This window comes from Gopherus flavomarginatus, chromosome 11 (assembly GCF_025201925.1).
Source record: "Gopherus flavomarginatus isolate rGopFla2 chromosome 11, rGopFla2.mat.asm, whole genome shotgun sequence".
In the NCBI taxonomy this organism is placed as follows: Eukaryota; Metazoa; Chordata; order Testudines; family Testudinidae; genus Gopherus; species Gopherus flavomarginatus.
This window is the reverse complement of record NC_066627.1, coordinates 26,764,754-26,783,908: the sequence shown is the minus strand read 5'-3', so window position 1 is coordinate 26,783,908 and position 19,155 is coordinate 26,764,754. Positions and strand designations below refer to the sequence as shown.

Genomic DNA, 19,155 nt, shown 5'->3' with positions numbered 1-19,155 from the left:
TCTTTTGATTACAAGAAATTTCCTTTTTAATGCTTCAGTCACTTGCCAAATATAGTCCTCTAGGGCAGCTTCTCTTCTCAGTTCTGCAAGCTCTGATAACATCATCTTGTCAGTATTCCCCATATGTTGCTGTCTTTGTTATATAGCTTCAAGATTTGAAGCTTGTTTATGTAGGAACAAACACACTTTTACTGGATTGGATTAAGTCCTACCCCTTTTCACTTCCATATGACTATCTGCTATAGTGTCAAATGTTGTGGCAGAAATTTGTGAATGTGTTGACAAATATTTTAAATCACTGGTAAAATAAAATAAATGATAAAGTAACTAAACTGGTGGGTTTCTCTTTTAACTAAGTTAATTGTTTGTCTAATGCCAGTGCAATTTTTAATGTTTAATTTTAAATTTTCATATTTTGCAAGGCGGTCAAGGATCTGGCCCTCCTCAAAATCAGATGCAGGTACCACATGGCCCACCAAATATGATGCAGACCAGTTTAATGGGACTTCATGGAAATATAAACAACCAGCAGGCTGGTGCTAGTGGAGTTTCACAAGTTAATATGGGCAACATGCAGGGACAGCCTCAGCAAGGACCACAGTCTCAGCTTATGGGAATGCATCAGCAAATTGTATCCTCCCAAGCACAGATGGTGAACATTCAGGGTCAAGGATCTCTAAACCCTCAAAACCAGATGATACTTTCTCGAGCCCAGCTTATGCCGCAAGGCCAAATGATGGTAACACCCCAAAACCAAAATCTTGGTCCTTCACCACAAAGGATGACTCCACCCAAGCAAATGATTCCCCAGCAGGGCCACCAGATGATGGCAACACATAATCAAATGATGGGACCTCAAGGCCCGGTCTTGCTACAGCAAAACTCAGTGATGGAACAGATGATGACCAATCAGATGCAAGGCAATAAACAACCATTTAATAATCAAAACCAATCTAATGTTATGACGGGGCCAGCTCAAATAATGCGAGGACCAACCCCAAATATGCAAGGAAACATGGTGCAGTTCACTATGGCACAGCAAGGCCCTGTAAATGGCAATCCTTCTCAGGTTATGGGAATTCAAGGACAGGTTTTAAGACCCACAGTACCTGGCCCCCACATGTCTCAGCAACATGGGGACTCTGCTACTACAACAAACAGTGATGTAAACTTGACACAGATGTTACCTGAAGTTCCCATACAGCAGCCAAATATGGTACCTTCCCACTTGCAGTCAATGCAAGGAAACAACAATAATTCGGGAAGTCATTTTACTGGACATGGGTTACCTTTTAATACCTCTTTTAGTGGACCACCAAATGGGAATCAGATTTCTTGTGGACAAAATCCTGGTTTTCCAGTCAATAAAGATGTCACTCTAACAAGTCCACTGTTGGTAAACTTGCTACAGAGTGATATATCTGCAGGACATTTTGGTGTGAACAACAAACAGAACAATCAGAATGCCAATAAACCCAAAAAGAAAAAGCCTCCAAGGAAGAAGAAAAATAATCAGCAAGTAGAACAAACTAAGTAAGTTTAACATTTGTCTTGCTGAAAACAAGAGAACGTGTATGTAGCCCAGAATTTTGCATGTTGCAGCAAAAGTATTTTTGAAGAAAGATTAAATGATAAAGCAATGGTAGTTCTGCCATTGCAGCTCTGCCTCATTCAGGGTGGAAGGGTAGGGAATTAAACTACAAAAATTTAACTGCCTTACCCATGAGCCCATCCTTTCTTTTCCTACAATTCCTTGGTTCATTAACTACATGCTTTCCAACTTCATTAACAAATGAAGCAGGGGTCCTACAGACAACACTCTCTTTCACTACACAACCCTAATTTATCCCCAGAACAGGTTCATCATGTGCAATGAATGAGGCAGGGGTCCTGTGGAAAGGATATTATATGACTGTGTAATTTAAGGCTGCGTCATAATGCATATGCACAAGGGGGACAAATCAAGGCTGCAGAAGCAACCTTAATTTTGGCATTTCTTAATCGCTGACCTTGCAATGTATCTTTTTAATGTATTTTGTGTATGTATGTTTGTACAGTGTCTCAAACTCCTTGTGAACTCTTCAAAATACTAATCCTCGAGAACCAAAGCAACTGAAGTGTTACAACAAAAGCAGCTTATAGTGGAATTAAATGCACCAAGTATAGTATCGTATCCCAGTATCAAAGAGCATTCTCACAATCTTCTGAAATGTCTGAATCTTTCCACATTCTGTAGAAAGAATCACACTTTCAGTTAATATAATGACGTTCTGGAAAAGGATCCAATTTATTTATTGCAAATAATTGTTTTCCCTTTTATCAGAATGTTTCGCTTTTATCCAGCACCTGACGTCCAAAGATTTCCAAGTGTTTTACAAACAGTAGTTAATTATTACTTGCTATAGGAGAGGAATTTGTTGGTATCACTTCAGCCACCACTGAGATAAAACACAGCAGCTGTTTAACAGCACCCAGTAGCACTATACGGCAATTTAAAATAACAGAAGCTTTAGTTGCCTGTCTTGTTTCCCACACCACCAACAAAATAATAATTCAGAAGAGAACAAAAAAGTGACACGTTTTCTGAAAAGTAAAGTTGTTAATAACATTACTTTAAAGAAAACCAGTGTAAATATTTTGTTTTCATCAGTTGCCACCTTGATGGTCACTGGGCTTCATTATGAACCTAGAAGACATCAATATATGGATTTGTAAAGCTGTCCTCTAGAATTACAATGTCACATAAAGCTGTTTGTTCTCTTGATAGCCTTCTAAATAGGGATGAAAAATTCTACTTGCACCTTGTTTGTATTAACCAGTGGCAGTGATTATTACTAGCTTTAGATTTGTTTTACTACTGTACTGTATTTTTTTTTGCAGTAGTGCTTTGATAGCATTGCTTGGCTTTTACAAAGTACAATTCCAAAACCTTTATACAGCATAGAATTTTGATTCTAAATTTTGTTCGGCTTAGTATTGAGCAGTCAGTAGTATTGTAAGAATATGGCTATATTAGGATGTTGCTGTACTCCTTTTTTATTACAAACTTTTGCCTTGCTGTCCTTCAGCATAGTCTTACTCTGATAGCTAAAACAAGTTTGTTCTCTCTTTCTGCCCTTTCTTTCCATCTAGCTACTTGGAGCTACTTAGAGAAGCTTTATCTTTGTTTGTCTTGAAATCAGTCCTTTCCCTGATTGCCTAAAATTTTTTACTCTTAACTTACTTGGCTTGTATTAACTCCTTATGCATCAAGAACAAGAAAGATTTCTTTGCAGAAAGTTTTTCTTTAAGAGCTGCAGAACAATTTCCATTCAAGCCATAGGGAAGAATTTAGAGCAGTGAACTTTGACTAAAAACAGTACTAGTGTGATCTGCACTTCTTTATTTTTATATATGTATATATAAAGTTACCATTGCACCTAAGGAACTTCATCATGTACCAGGACATTAATATTAATGTTTTAATTTAATTTTAATTTAATTTAATTTTAATATTTTAAAATTTAAAGGACCTTGTGGTCCCAGATGCTATACAGACACAGAACAAAAAGATGGTCCTTAAAAAGGTTTTCATGTCTCCTTTTTCTTTTGGAAATTACACTTGTATTAATTCAGTGGCCAAAAGTTATAATAGTTATTGGTATGTGAACTGAAACCATATTAAGAGTATGAAAATAGTTTGTCCAACATGCAGTTTTGAAGATAAGTTCATGAGTGAGCAGAACACTTGAATGAAGATTTATTCTAACAGAAATATTTGACCTGCAACCGTAAGAGGTCATTGTAGGAGGGTGTCGGGGAGTTGCGGGAGGAAAAAAGGACCACTTCATAGGACGACTACATAGCTCAGCTATGAGAAATTTTGCTCATTAGTGCAAACTTTTTAAACAGGCTTAGTATTACTAAATATAAGTTTAATTAGACATTTGCCTTACAGCTCCATGTATGTTCCCCTGTGTAGGGATAGTGCACATCAAAGGCACCAGCAGGATGTAACTAATAATGCAGTACATAAATCTGCACCCAAGGCTTGCCCTAAAATTTGTAGAACTCTGTTTGAGGCAAGTTCTGTGGAGATGACACCTGCAATAATATAGTATACATTGGTGAGAAGGATTTAGCAGCTATGAGGTAATGGAGTGATCAGCACTGCTCGGCAGAAGGGCATTTAGGAGGATTTTGTCATTTGATAAAGGGTCAGAGTGCTTTTAACTGGAAGGTGGAAAGGAACATTCCTGGTTACACTCAAAGTGATGGGTGTGGGGAAGTCATGGCTTCCCAGAATGCACGGAAAACCAAAGATTTTTACCACAACCGAATGCTGCAAATGTGAGCCCTCCTGCAAAAGGGTGGGTCACTTTAGAGCCATGTGTATGCTGGATGCCTAGGGGCTGTTGCTGCCTGTGTCTGTCCTCTGATCTTACTTTTGCATGTCTTAATTCAACTTTTTTTTTTAATTGCTGTATGTATATTTCAGTAGTGCCTACTGAGCCAAAGTGAGAGTGGAGCAGTGTGGTCTAGTGGATAGAGGACTGGGCTTGGGAGATCGGGGATCTGTTCCAAGCTCTGCCACTGGCCTGCTGAGTGATCATGGTCAAGTCACTTCACCTCACTGTCTGTTTTCCCCTTTATAAAATTGGGGTAATTATGAAAGAGCTAAAAATATCAAGTGCTCTGAGCTCTGCTGATGAAAAGCACTGGATAACAGCTGGATTTTATTATTATTTATTATATTCTTTCTCCTTATGCAGAGGTACTCCCTGCCTTTTGTTTCACAAAATAGGATTTTTGAAATTAAAGGTTGTGTTTGAGCTGAAGCTCTGTAGTGAAGGGTTTGCATATTCGGAAACATTAGGTTCAGCTTTTTGGATTTGTCATAATCTGTTACTGGTTGGTTTTTAAATCCAAATGAGTGTGGGTGACATTCAAATAACCAATATTTCATTCTGCCTCTCTAGTTACATACAGAAGTACTGACGTGGATGGTAATCATTTGTTTCTTTGGCCTAATCTGTGCTTAAAATTTAGGTCAACATAGCTACAGAGCACTGGGATGTGCCAAATCCACTCCCCTAAGCGCTGTAACTTTGCTGACCCAGCCGCTGGAGTAGATGCAGATAGATTGACAGAATAAGGCTTCTGTCAACCTAGCTACTCTCGCTCAGGGTGGTGGTGTTCCTACAGTGACCAAAAACCCCTTCTGTCGCTGTAGGCTGTATCTACACTACAGGGTTATGTCAGTATACCTTTGGTGTCGTAGCTGTGACACTGTAGTTCCCATAATGCACACATGGCCTTAGTGTGCATAGTGAACTTCAGCCATATACATTATTTAAGGTTCAAATAAGTTATTAGTCATTGCTATACACAGAGCAAACGAAAATCTTAGCTGTGTGTTTGTAAAACTCTCCACAACATACTTTGTAGATCAGCAGTTGTCTGATGATCTTTAGGAACTGACTTACAAACAGGGTTATTTGGTTGGGTTTAAGGCTCTTTCTTGCATAGAGATGCCATGTTGCTTTTCTTACCTACTATAATTCAAAAATTTAACATTTCTGGTTAGCTACCTAAGTGTAGACATTTATGAGAGTGTTATACCTGCCAAAATTATGAATAGCAAAATAACCAATTTATCAAATGGTTCATTGCATTATATACCATTATACTAGCTCTAATTGCTGGCATCACAGTCTCTACCTTGCAAGCTCCCTACATCTCTCCCTGGCACTAGGGTTAGTTGCTGAGGAAGGGAATGGATTCCACTGACATTCACTTCCAGTTCAGATTATTGGGGGAGTAGGGGGAGGGCAGGGAACCTCTTCACCACTGTACCGCCTCCCCTGTTTTGCTGAAGTGATCTCACTTTAATTTTAACTTGGAGCTTTCATGTAGTTAAGGTTCTCCTCATCTTAGATGTATATGTGTAGCTGTCAAGCTTCAGCTGCCATCTCTGCCGTAGCTTTCTCACAGATAGGTGGTAATGACAGTGAACACCCTCTGGGTATGTTTGATGTCCACAGAATTGACTGTTTTCTGTATTAGGAAAAGGCTATTTTCAATGTCTGTGAAAGGAATAGATACAATGGCCAAACTGACTATTTTGGTACTGCTTCTGCAGAGTTTAAACATGTATAACTGAGTTCCTGGTGACTAAGTTGCAGAGCCTCTGTATCCACTATTCACAGATCTCTACATTCTGGATAAATAGCCTCTGAAGTCTAGTATCTCAACTGGTTTTTTCTGGAATCTTGATAGAGGACTGTGAGATATGGAACTAGTCTGTTATGAGTATAATATGGGAAATTAAACTCTTCTAGCAACAATAGTAACACTATAGCTGTCACTGTGTTGTTAGAGAACTATTCAAGCAATCTGGAGACATGGGTTCTGTTTTTCTCTACCCCTGTTTCTGTGTGTGATCTTGGGCATGTCATTTAACCTGTGTGTGCGCCTGTCTACCTATCTGTGAAATGGGAATGCCTACCCACTTGAGTAAAGCACTTCAAGATCTATGAATGAAAAGTACTGCATAAATGCTGAGGATTATTTATTTTTCAATCTTAAATAATTCAGGAAAATTTAGAACAAAATTTGGCATTGGCTCTGGAACTCCTGAATGTTCATTAATTACTATTATTTCTGTGTAAGTTCTTCAGAAACACGTCCAGCTGGCCTGGAGGAGACTGATCAGCCACCATTGCCTGGAGAGCAAGGAATAAATTTAGACAACACTGGCCCCAAACTTTCAGATTTCACAAACAGACCACCAGGTGATGATAAGTTCTTAACATGACTATATAATGTAGTAAACAAGTATGATACACAGTCTTTTTTTGACTATGGGAATATTATATGTGGGGATATATATTGTTTCTTAACAGACATCAGGCATTAGCAAATAATTGGTGCTTGTTGTCTAAATGTTTTGTTTTATTTAAAGCTTTAAGCTGTATTTGAACACTTATTGCCAAATTCTGCTCTGCATTATACCTGGAAGTATCCTATTGAATTCAATAGGATAATACAGGGATAACGTTTTAACCTGTGAAATTTACTATAATTGTTTGGCCAATATTCACTTTGCTTTCATGTTTCTGTCAGTGAAACTTGGATTTGTATTTAATTTGGAAATCCATTTTGGACTTGCTTTTATTATTTTACGTGTTTTTTTTCTTGGTGCTTGTATTTTTAAGTCTTTGGCTTATTGGTCTTATAGGGCATAGAGTCAGAGATAACATTTGTCTTTAAAGACTGATTTTCTTTACCTAAAAGTAGAAGTTTTTGTCTATTTTATTGCTTATTTTTGAAAGATGATATTGATGGAGACATACTTGCTCACTGTCTCTTTTTTTTTTTTTTTTTTTAGAAAAGATCTAATTGTTAACATTTGGGCCCATAGTACATCAAATTGATATGTTATGTATTTCTTAAATAATGTCATGGAGAAACTAGGAGTACAAGTAAAAGACCTAATTAGATTTATCCTCCCTGCTTATACAGAATAGCAACCGCAGCTAGAGGATATTTCAGATGTTAAACCATAATGGCCATTAGGACCAGCACACCATTTTTGCTGTTTGGCTATGTGATATGGTGTGGGGTTTTGCAATATACCCCTGAAGCTGTCAAATTTCAGTCCGAGTTTGCTCTTCAGAGTCCCATAGTTGCTGTTATTTTTTTTCCCATTTCAAAGACATATGTAAATATAGGCTATGTTCAACTCTGCCCTTGGCAGTGAAAATGTAGCTATAAAAGCCACTGCAGAGACTTATTCTTCAGATGAAGTAGACCCAGAATGGTAGCCACTGATTTCTGTAATAAAAATTACATGCCTCCTGCAATTCAAGGTCCTGGAAGTCAGCGGTATGTTGAATGAAGCATTATATATAAACCCCTTCAAGGCAAATGTGGGTTTTTTGTTTGTTTGTGTTAAATCTTTTCCCTCAGTAAAATGGTTCTTGCCCGGGGGGTGGTAACCCAGGAGTGTGTATCAACTTGTAGATATTAGTTAAAGAAAACACTGTCATGTTACACTGATACAGAAGAAACATTATTTATCTGTTGGAGCTGGTCACACAAATACTGTTTTTTCTGACGTTTCTAAGAATGAATAACTTATAGGGTTTTTTTGTGTCTGTTTTTAGGTTATCCGTCTCAGCCAGTTGAACAAAGGCCTCTTCAGCAGATGCCACCTCAACTTATGCAACATGCACAGCAGCAACAGCAGCCGCCACCACCACCACCACCCCAGGCACAGCCACAGACTCAGCAGCAACAGCAACAAATGATGATGATGCTTATGATGCAACAGGATCCTAAATCAGTCAGGCTTCCTGTGCCACATGGTGTTCATCCACCTAGGGGCCCTTTAAATCCAGAAACTCAAAGAATGCCAATGCAGCAGAGTGGTAACATGTCAGTAATGGTTAGTTTACAAGGTCCTGGATCAGTACCTCCATCTCCTGATAAGCAAAGAATTTCTTTGCCAGGCAATCCTCCTCTGGGGAATAGTGCAAGAAAGATGGTTTACCAAGATAATGTACAGAATCCTTCCAGTTCACCACTGGGAGAAGTTTCATCAGTACCCTCTCTCCCAGAAGGAAATGGAGCTGACGGGCCACCGGCATCAGGGGCTCAAAATAATATGACCTCTCATTTAGTAGTTTCACAAACTCAGTTAATGATGACGGGGCCAAAACCTGGACCTTCTCCACTTTCAGCTTCCCAAGGTGCAAGTCCTCAACAGCAATCTAATTCTTTACCTGGATCTCATACACACCATTTCCCAAATGTTGCCACCCCATCTCAAACTTCAAGGCCTAAAACCCCAAACAGAGCAAGCCCAAGACCATACTATCCTCAGACTCCTAATAATCGTCCACCTAGCACAGAACCTTCAGAAATAAGCTTATCTCCAGAGAGACTTAATGCTTCTATTGCGGGTCTCTTTCCTCCTCAAATTAATATTCCTTTGCCTCCAAGGCCTAATCTTAACAGAGGATTTGATCAACAGGGTCTTAATCCAACTACCTTGAAGGCCATTGGACAAGCCCCATCAAATCTCACAATTAACAATCAGTCTGGTTTTGCTGCTCCACAGTCTCACAAGATGGATACTGTTGTTGTCAATTCAGGAAAGCAAGCCAACACTGGAGGAACAAAGCGAGCAAGTCCAAGCAATAGCAGAAGGTCCAGTCCTGGATCTAGTAGGAAAACCACACCAAGTCCTGGCAGACAAAATTCAAAAGCAGCTAAATTAGCATTGCCGCAGAACCCATCACTTTTGCAAAACATGGAATTACAAAGAAATATGGTAGTTGGTCCAACTTCTTTGCCAACACCTGTGACAACAAGTTTCCCAAATAACAACATGCTGAATACTCAGAATCCAGCAATTTCTGTATCCGTTATGACTGGCATTCCTGAAGATAGCAAAGAGAGCCTTAATGTTTCTCAAGACAATGAATGCCAAAGTACACAGGTTGTCCAGGGTAACAAAGACCAGCCTAATATTGAACTAAAAGGCCTTCCCAGCCAAGAAATCAAAATGTTGGTTGAAGAGCAATTAAAAAAAGATGAGCCATCTCTAGATACCAACAAGCTTCCCAGCTTGGAGGAAAATAAGACTATGAGAGAGGCACCAACTTCCTTAAGTCAACTTCTTGATAATTCTGGAGCTCCCAATGTAACCATTAAACCTCCTGGGCTCACCAGTCTTGAATTACCATCAATGGTAACCTCTGGCGAGGAGCTAAAGAAGATAGCTGTTGTTCCTCCACTACAGGATTCCTCTTCAAGCAAAGAACCTTCTAGTTCCTTAAGCATGCCTCAAAATAATGAAGCCTGTTCAACTCAAGTGCACCAAGAACTAGGAGAGATGAATTTAAATGTTACACAGAATGTCCCTCCAGTAATACAAAGACCTGTTAGCTCCTCCTCCATTTCCACTTCTTTACCACCCAATCAGATAACAGTTTTTGTAACTTCAAACCCCATTACATCTTCTGCTAACACATCAACACCATTACCATCTCATTTACAGCCTACATTAGTCTCTACTGTCGTCACAATGCCCAATGTAGGTAACAAAGTTATGGTTTCTGAGGGACAATCAGCAGTTCAGTCTAATTCCCGGCCTCAGTTCATTACACCAGTTTTTATAAACTCATCTTCAATCATTCAGGTTATGAAAGGATCACAGCCAAGTACAATTCCAACTGCACCATTGACCTCTAACTCTAATTTAATGCCTCAGTCAGTTGCAGTTGTTGGTCCTCTGCACATACCACAGAACATAAAGTTTTCATCAGGGCCTGCTCCTCCTAACAATCCTGTCCCTAGTATACCAACAAGCAGGTCACTGGTTCTTAATCCACTGGCAGCTCCTATTCAACTTCCTTCTCCCCCGTCTATGGCATCTTCAAATGTTCTTCCACATCCCCATGTTCAACAAGTCAAAGATTTTAACCCAGATGAGTCCAGTTCTCAAGCTAGTGTATCAGCTGATCAGTGCTCTGTAATGGCGACACAGTCTGGAGCTGTGGTTACATCTCTTCTAACAAGTAGTCCGGGATCTTCTGGAAACAGGCGAAGTCCAGTTTCATCCGGTAAGGGAAAGGGAAAAGTGGACAAGATTGGTCAATTTTTGCTGACCAAAGCATGTAAAAAAGTTACAGGCTCCCTTGAAAAAGGGGAGGAACAACATTCTTTGGATGGAGAAGTTGAAGGCCAGGGGCTAGAAATATCAGTCCCTAATAGTCTGGGAACAGAGCAATTACCTGTAGAGCTAGACAATAGAACTGTGACACCTCCAGCACTCAGTCTTCTAAGACAGAGCACTTCTGGGCCTGGGAATTTGAGTGTTAGCACGGCTGCTACTGTTTCTGCTTCTGTATCTCCAAGCTTATCAAGCAACACTCCTCCCACGAATGTACTGTCGGTAGTAACCACTCCTATAATCTCAGATCTTGCACCCACCGCTCCAAGCACTAATAGTAACCGTGGTGGTTTACCAGATGAGCAAATTGGGATTGGCTTAGTGGAGGAAAAAGGAGGAGCACATCAGGAATTGCCACAGAATATAGGTACGTACTCTGTGTGCACTGTTATTCTCCCACCACCTCTTACAATTATGAACCAGAAATTCAGCTGATATATGGAGCTTTAGGAATCTGCATTTGCAATTACCATAAAACCCAGACAGTTCAACAGAGGATAATATAACTTAGTTGCTGCTCCTAGAGCATTGTTTTTATAGCATCTGAATGGTATAACTGTGCTTGTAACATTACACTGAAAATAGCTTATTTTTATTTTAAAAAGTGTTTCTTGTTCCCACATTTAACTCAATTCTTACATAAGAGAATTGCTGTCGGTCAGCTCTTAGAACAGAAACAAAAAGCGTCTTCATAAAAATTGTGATTTCAGCTCAGTTTTATGAGAGTCTTTGAGTGTATTAAGAGGCTGCATAATTTTTTCTACTTGCTGAGCTTGTAAAAATATTCCCAATTTTTAAATAATTTTATTATGTGAAATTCATATTTTTTTTGCCACCTGCAGTAGATCTGAAAGATCTATTTGTGTTCAAAATACAAGTTTACCTGCTTAAAACCATTTCTTTCCCATAATCCTGTTATGAAGCAAAATACTTTGCATGCGATTTCAAGTGTGGTATGCTCTGATGTTATAATGCATGAGTAATTTCACTTAAAGATCAAAAGTAGAGAGAAAAGTTGTATTTGAACACATGTAAAGATGATAAAAGGTGTACGTACAATTTCTGTTGTTCAATCTCTTGTGACCTCTAATTTCACCAGTTCTCCAACCAGGAAAATTCTGTATGAATTGGAAATATTCTTGCCAGAGAATGCAAGTTTGTTTTTGTATTATGTTTAGAGTGATTTTTCTTTCAAATTAGTATATGAAGTAAAACTTTTGTCTCAAAGAATTAAATGTGGGTAAGAAAACTTAACAGTGAGCATGAACACAAGGTCCCCATTCTAAAAATTTTAACCCTTTCTGGAAACTATTAATTACTATCAATGTGCAGCAACTTTTTTAATATTCTCTTTTTTCACTTAAAAAGAGTGAGTTTAAATATCCACATTTCAGAGACACAAAACAGCGAGATGTAATTATGAGTAAATGTCATGTGAGTACAAAAAGTATCTTGATGTCTAACCTAGGTTTTTTGGTCACTATTACTATTCAAGCAGCTGAACAGGTTTTAAGATGACCCAGTTAATTTTTACTGTCATTTTTATAGTCCCCCTGAAAATGGAATGGAAATAAAATAGCTTCTGAAGTAAATTCTTGGAAGCATTTCCCATTAGTGCTGTATATCATGAAATTTGGACACCAGAATTGAAATACTGACACCATTGACTGGGAATTTTTCCATAGATGTGAATGGAGCCACAATTTCACCTGAAGTATTATTGATAGCTTTATCAGATAATTCGATGTCTTAGCATTATTCCACAGTGGGGGGGAAAAGCTGTTAACAAAAATTAGTCATGACCATCTTCCTCTAAAACATTGATGTCAAACAATGTTGTATTACTTTCCAAGTGACTTTGCTGCTGCTCCTTTTATTCAGTATGTGAAATAAATACCGAGAAGAGTAATGGGAACTGACGTGTAATCTAGTTACAGAGAGAGGAGCTTTCATTGGAAGCATAAAATATAATATGGTAGAGTGACCTTGTTAGTTCATGGGAATATAACCCCTGGAATTATGTAGGTTTTATTTCAAGAGTACAAAATAGATAGTTGTTTTAATGTTTGCAGCAAGCTGCAGTTCCACACCTGAAAACTCCATGTCTCACTGAAAAGTAACAGGAAACCCCATCCTCTCCCCCCTACCCCAAAACACCATTTTTTTTTAAACATCTGAAGGCCATGTAACCTTTTCCAGCCCAGCTGGTTATGTAACATAGGCAGTAGTTACAAACCTATAACATAGTGTGGTAACATTTAACTTTGAAATACTAAAAGGGCTGCTGATTGCTGCAGCAGTTCCACACCAGAGGTGATGATATTTTAAAGGTGAAAGCAAGAGCTTTTTTATATGCAAAGAAGCTGCGTTCAAGATTATCTTTATCCTGCAGCTTGAGTTCACCAACTTGTAAAGCAGAGGTAGATAGTTGCATATTCTGTGCTGCTTTAGATTTTGGCAGTGGGATCAGCCACTGAAGGAAGATCACCAAATTTCAGTTAGACTTGCCATGCAGTTAAAGGAAGAACTGAGTTTTCATTTTTATCTCAAAATGTATGTATAATTTTATGGCTGTAAAGTTATATAGTCAGTTGTTTAAGTCGGACCTAAACAGTTTTGGGTTTATTTTCTTTTTGAATTTAGCTGTTTTCCCCTGCTTATTTTTAACTTAAAAGTATAAATAATATTAAGTCAAGTCTTCACTGGTTTTTCTGGAGATCTTCTTGAGAATCTCTGCAATGTATTTTGAACTCTTGCAATTTAATTGAAAGGGTAAGAGTGTTTAACATTAATGGACATCCTTTCTCCCAAATGTTCATTAGGCATTGGAGTCATATTATTGTTAAAACCAAAGAAAGACCAGAATTAAAAAAAAAAAAAAAGAAATGAAAATCCCTTAACTTTTTCAGTCCTTTATCTCATGTGATATCTAATTTCACCAGTTCTCCAACCAACCAAACTGTTTATGGATTGGAGAAATCCAATTTTTTTAATGCAAAAAACAAGCAGAAATTTTTTTTCCTCCTTGGTTTTCCTACCACTGCCCCTCCCCCCCCACTTCCCTCCCCAAAAAGAAGAGTCTTAGATGCAATCAGTCTTAGGTTACCATATTGCTGTGTAGGCTGGGCTGATCGTGCAGGGCAGAAAATCCTGTAATTGCTTTTGAAAGGAAAGTGAATCAGTGCTGACTTTTCTTTCCCTTTTATCTTAGCATCTTCACAACATTTAACCCAGAAGGAAACTCCAGTTGCAACACCAGAAAGTGCTGTTCAAAGAACAGGTAATTTTTACTGTGGAAATCAGCATACAGCTATTTGTTATATATGCAAAATTTTGGGGAAGCAGTTGCCTTTTGTTCATTGTACGCACTGTCCTTACTGAAACAATTTTGATACTGTTATTCATTGAAACAGTTATTTCATAAATTTATGGGAATGATCAGTATGACAGGTTGGGTGGCTCCTGCTGTTTAAGCATTTTGCCCTGCATGCCTTAATTTTAATGTATGTGAGCAGACTATGTTGTTTTTTGAAATGTAGGTTGAAATTTTCAAAGTAGTGATAGGGATTTAGACACATTTTCCATTTATTTTAATGGTGGTATATTTAACTCTCCCAACTCAGCCATCAACTTTAAGGGATGGATTTTCCAAAGAACTCAGTTCTCCCATTTAGATACCTAGATGATTTTCAGAGGTGTTAAATGGGAGCTTCTGGGTGCTGAAGACCTTTGAAATCCATTTAGGTGCCTAAATGGGAAACTGAGTGCTCTTGAAAAACTGTCTACATCATTAGAGGCCTAAATATGTGCTGCTGGGTACTTGATCCCTTTTGAAATTCTGGCCCTAAAATCTAATTTTCTTTTCTACTAGTTTTTTTTTTTTTTTTTTTTTTTTTTTTTTTTTTTTTTTTTTAGTGAACCTATAGCAGTGTTTGCACTAATCCATTTTTCTTGCTGCCTTTGGGAAGAGCTATTTGCTATCATCTAAGATAATAGACATATTAAATTCTGTTTATAAAACCAAACAAATCTTGCTGAGGCCTTAATCCTAAAAACACACACACGTGAGTAGCCGCACTGTCATTGGTGGGACCATTAATATGTGTACAGTTCAGTGCGTGTGTGTTTGCAGGGTTGAGGCCTTAGTGTGATTGGAAATGGGACTTGAAGAAAAGACTGCACTGACTTGTTCAGAAATATCCATTTAAATAAAAGAAAACAATTACAGGCAGGCATGCTTTTGGGGTTATGTTCTGCTCATCAAGCTGGGGGGATGTGGGTGTCACAGGAAGTTCACACGAAGAAACTGCTATTCTGATTTTTACTATGGAATATTATCCTTGCTGATAGAATTCTGCATGGAAGGAAAATTTCTAGTAATTTCAGAATTCTGTCTCTTGCTCTAGATTAGCACATTCAGTCTGTTTTATTTTTCTGTTGTGGGTAAGACAACAATAAAAATCCAATGGTTTGATAAGCCAACTCTCCTTATTTCTTAGTGATTTTTTTAAAAATTCTTTTCCAAACTGTCATGTTTGGAACACACTGTAGAAAAATTACATTTAATTAAAAAGTAAACAGGCATTGTTAAAGCATTCTTAAAGGAAAAGAATGTCAGTGCTTTGTGCAGCAGTGGCTAAGAAAAGTGAATTTTCTTTTAGGATATTTCAGGATGGAGTGGAGAATAATACTGAAAATATATTAAATTATAACACTATTCTATCAATCAGTGGCATGTCCTTGTCTGGAATACTGTGTTCAGATCTGGGCACCCTGTCTCAATGAAGACTTAGCCAAAAAAGAGGGGATTCAAAGACTGGCAACAAGAAGATTAGAGATCCGGAAAAAATCTCATTAAATGGGACTGGTTACCATAGAGAGGAGACATACAAGGGGAGCACATGCAAAAGTTTTACAAAATAATGAATGGTATGAAGAAGGCAGACCAGCAGCTTCTAGTAATCCTTTCTCATAATGTAAGAACAAGGGGACATTCAATAAAATTGAAAGATGTCAAGTTTAAAATTGAAAAAAGGAAATACTTTTTCATACAATACACAACAAGACTGTGAAACTCATAGCTATAAGCTATCTTTGAGGCCAGGAGCTTAGCAAGACTCAAGAAAGGATTGTACAGTTATATTAAGAATATCCTGACTTATACTTTCAAGATTTAAAAAGAAACCCCTTTGGAAGGGATATAAGCCTTCATGCCTCGTGGCATAAGGCAAAAACTAACTCGAAGGTTAAGAGAAACCTTTCCCTGTGAGCAGGCTCATAGACTCATAGACTTATAGGTCAGAAGGGACCAATCTGATCATCTAGTCTGACCTCCTGCAGAAGGCAGGCCACAGAACCCCACCCATCCAATTTTATAACAACCCCTATCCCAGGACCGAGTTATTGAAATCCTCAAAAATGGTTTGAAGACCTCAAGCTGCAGAGACACCACCAGCAAGCGACCCGTGCCCCACGCTGCAGGGGAAGGCGAAAAACCTCCAGGGCACCTGCCAATCCGCCCTGGAGGAAAATTCCTTCCCGACCCCAAATATGGCTATTCTACAGTTTCCTTCTGCGAGGTTTCTTGTACCTTTCTCTGATGTAGTTGATGATGGCCACTGTCAGAGATGTGATACTGGGCTGGCTGGACCACTGGTCTGATCCAGTATGGCATTTCCTAGCTATAGGGTTGTTTAGTTTGAGAGTAACAATTGTCTTGTAGAGTAGGGAAGTTATTTTACCAACCCAGTTTAGGGTAAGTGATCTGAGACGAATAATGGTGCCTGAAGGGTTGTGTTTATTTTGAGGCAAAGAGTGAGATCAAGTTATACTAATGAGAAAAAAATTATACTGTATGTTACACTGAGAATATTTAAAATGAAGTCTAGGTTTCTTAAAATATAGATGTGCCTGTGTATATTTCTGCTGTGTTTTAACATTACCATGAAATGTTGTGAGAATCCTACAGTGTATTTCATAGTTTCCCCCCAAAGCCTGTATTACAGGTAGCAGTCACATATCTTCCAGATATCTGATTTTTAACATGTATATATTTCCACAGCAGGTTAGAAATAATCTTTTTCTCTTGCAGAACTTGAAGCAAATGCTGCAATAGTTGCTGGCCAAAGGTAAGTAGATAGTTATTATAGATTCAGAATGAATGTAGTTCTCTTTTGAAGTTGTCTGTTTCTCTTTGACTTTGCCTGTATCATACAACTTTCAAGAAATTCTTTATTGCCACAGCCTCTTTATTCTCCTTGGCCACACATCTTTTTTCTCTGTTGAAGAAACTGGTTAGCCCAGGTGTTGTTAAAGTAGGATACTATTGCATTAAGACTCCCAAATTTGTCCCTACACTTCTGGACAGCATTCCTTTATATACCTGTAGGTTCTGCTCTGTGAGGATCCTTGTATGGTTCCAATGGTCACTGCTTTCCAAAAAATTCCAGATCAGCAGCATTGTTGGTGTGTACTTCCCAAAAGTGGGGATCTGCAGAGGCAATTTTGAAAGTAGTTTATATACCTTAGCATTATTAATCAACTCTTCTTCAAGTGATGGTCTCTGTTATATTTCACTGAGGGTTTATGCGTGTGCACCATGCATCCTGAGAATGTAAAAGTAGTAGTGTCCGTTTGTCTGCCCATGCACACTGACTCGACTCATAGTTTCGTCCAAGATGATAAAGGGTGGGGTGGACCAATCGCGTCTCCAGTTCCCTCTCACCACTGTGTGGTCCAGTTCAGAATGATTGGTGTCCATTTGCTTGTGACGCACTCCCTCAAACAAACTTGTGTATCACCTTGTCAGATCAGTCCATCAGCCCTCACAGAGAGAGGGCACGCCGATCACAACATGTCATTCATGTTGTTCTAGCCATTCCCTCAGCCACCCGCTGGCCAGGCTGTCAGTGGTACTGGATGGCTGATCGGCATAGCGAATCGTAGCCCAGAACCCCGGAGTTCAAGCAATCCACCAGCCTCCCAAGTATCTGGGATTATAGGCGCATGCCACCGTGCCCGGTAACTTGTATATAGTTAGTTTTTATCAATGTATTGATAAAATTTATTTATTGTTTTTAGGTAGTTTCTAGTCATTTTAGAGTAGAATAGCTAGTTTGGGGGGCCTGTTTTTTGTGTCTGCTCTCCCTGCCACCGATATCCAAACATGGATACTGTACTGTGCCGCAGCCTTTAAAATCTGTGCCTCCTGCCCGCATTCTTTCTCGGTCAGTAACCACCATCAACACTGCCGCTTCTGCTTGGGAGAAGGCCAGGTGCAGTATCTATCAGTCCTTCCTCAACCGTACCCAAGAAGGGTTGGGCTCTCTGCCTCAGGAAGCATCTCATGGAGGTTGCCATGAGACCTCCTTCAGATGCAGGCCGGGGAATCCCTTCTGTACGTCAGCCTGAACCAGAACTTCGTATATGGTTGCTATCATTTATTCTGCTGAAAACTGATATTGGCAGAATCTTGTAGAACATACATGGACAGGTGCTGGCTAATGTATTCAGTAACTCAGGTGGTTAAACATCAGGACGAAGTATGATTTTCATGATAGCACTGGTCTATTGATGTTTTGGGCCACACTGTTTAATAGTGGGAATCTTAAATTGACTATAGGAGTATCTAATGATAGAAATAATATTGCTAGACTTTTGACACAGAGAAAATAGTTATGCTAAAACTACTGATCATATTTTTCATGCTCTTCTAAATGTAACAGAATAGCTGTTAGCCAGGGCAGATGGTAAACCTTGCCCACATTGGGCCCATTGGGATAGTGAGGAGTACCAAGCTCTAAATGGGGGCTAACGCTATAAACCTCTGCGGGCTCTGGGGCTGCCCCTGGCCAGGAGGGGGGAACCAGAGCTGCCTTCAGCCGTCGGAGCACCCTCCCTGAATCCTCCTTAGGTGTAGTCCTCCTCGAAGGCCAAAAAAAAAAAAAAAAAAGAGTTCCTGGGGCTGTTGCTGAGTTAATTATTTAAAATAAACGATCTTGTTGCATGCACTGGGCTCTCACTGTAATTTCGTAGTTAAATTTGGAGATTGCCTACCATTATAATCTCCCTTTAGCTTCAGCAAAGCTAAACTGAAATTTTGTGAGTGAGTCTTCTAGTGCAGAATTTTTCTGATAAAATGAGGCTAACAAACCAGACATATGGGAGATATGAGGGCTCACAACATGAGGTTATCACACTTGAACATTTTCATACCTCTGACCCATTATGTGACTCCAAAGTGTCTGGGAACTCCAAATATGTTTGTCTGTCTTATTCATAGATTCCAAGGCCACAAGGGACCATAGTGATTATCGAGTCTGGCCTCCTGTGTAATTCAGGCTAGATAATTTCCCCAAAATAATTCCTACAGCATCTCTTTTAGAAAAACATCCAGTCTTGATTTAAAAATTTCCAGTGATGAAGAATGCACCACC

General features: G+C 38.9%; 1 protein-coding gene across 2 annotated transcripts in view; it reads left to right on the top strand.

The window, feature by feature from the left end:
- NCOA6 (nuclear receptor coactivator 6) overlaps positions 1 to 19,155 on the top strand; it is a 73,808-nt gene that overhangs the window by 41,200 nt on the left and 13,453 nt on the right. The window contains exons 10-14 of one of the 2 annotated variants that reach the window (XM_050917230.1): positions 423 to 1,533; positions 6,652 to 6,773; positions 8,148 to 10,610; positions 13,932 to 14,000; positions 16,812 to 16,848. In XM_050917230.1, the coding sequence (XP_050773187.1) occupies positions 423 to 1,533; positions 6,652 to 6,773; positions 8,148 to 10,610; positions 13,932 to 14,000; positions 16,812 to 16,848 (3,802 nt within the window). Of the gene's footprint in view, positions 1 to 422; positions 1,534 to 6,651; positions 6,774 to 8,147; positions 11,088 to 13,931; positions 14,001 to 16,811; positions 16,849 to 19,155 lie in introns of both variants that reach the window. The other variant, XM_050917229.1, reaches the window with a different exon arrangement.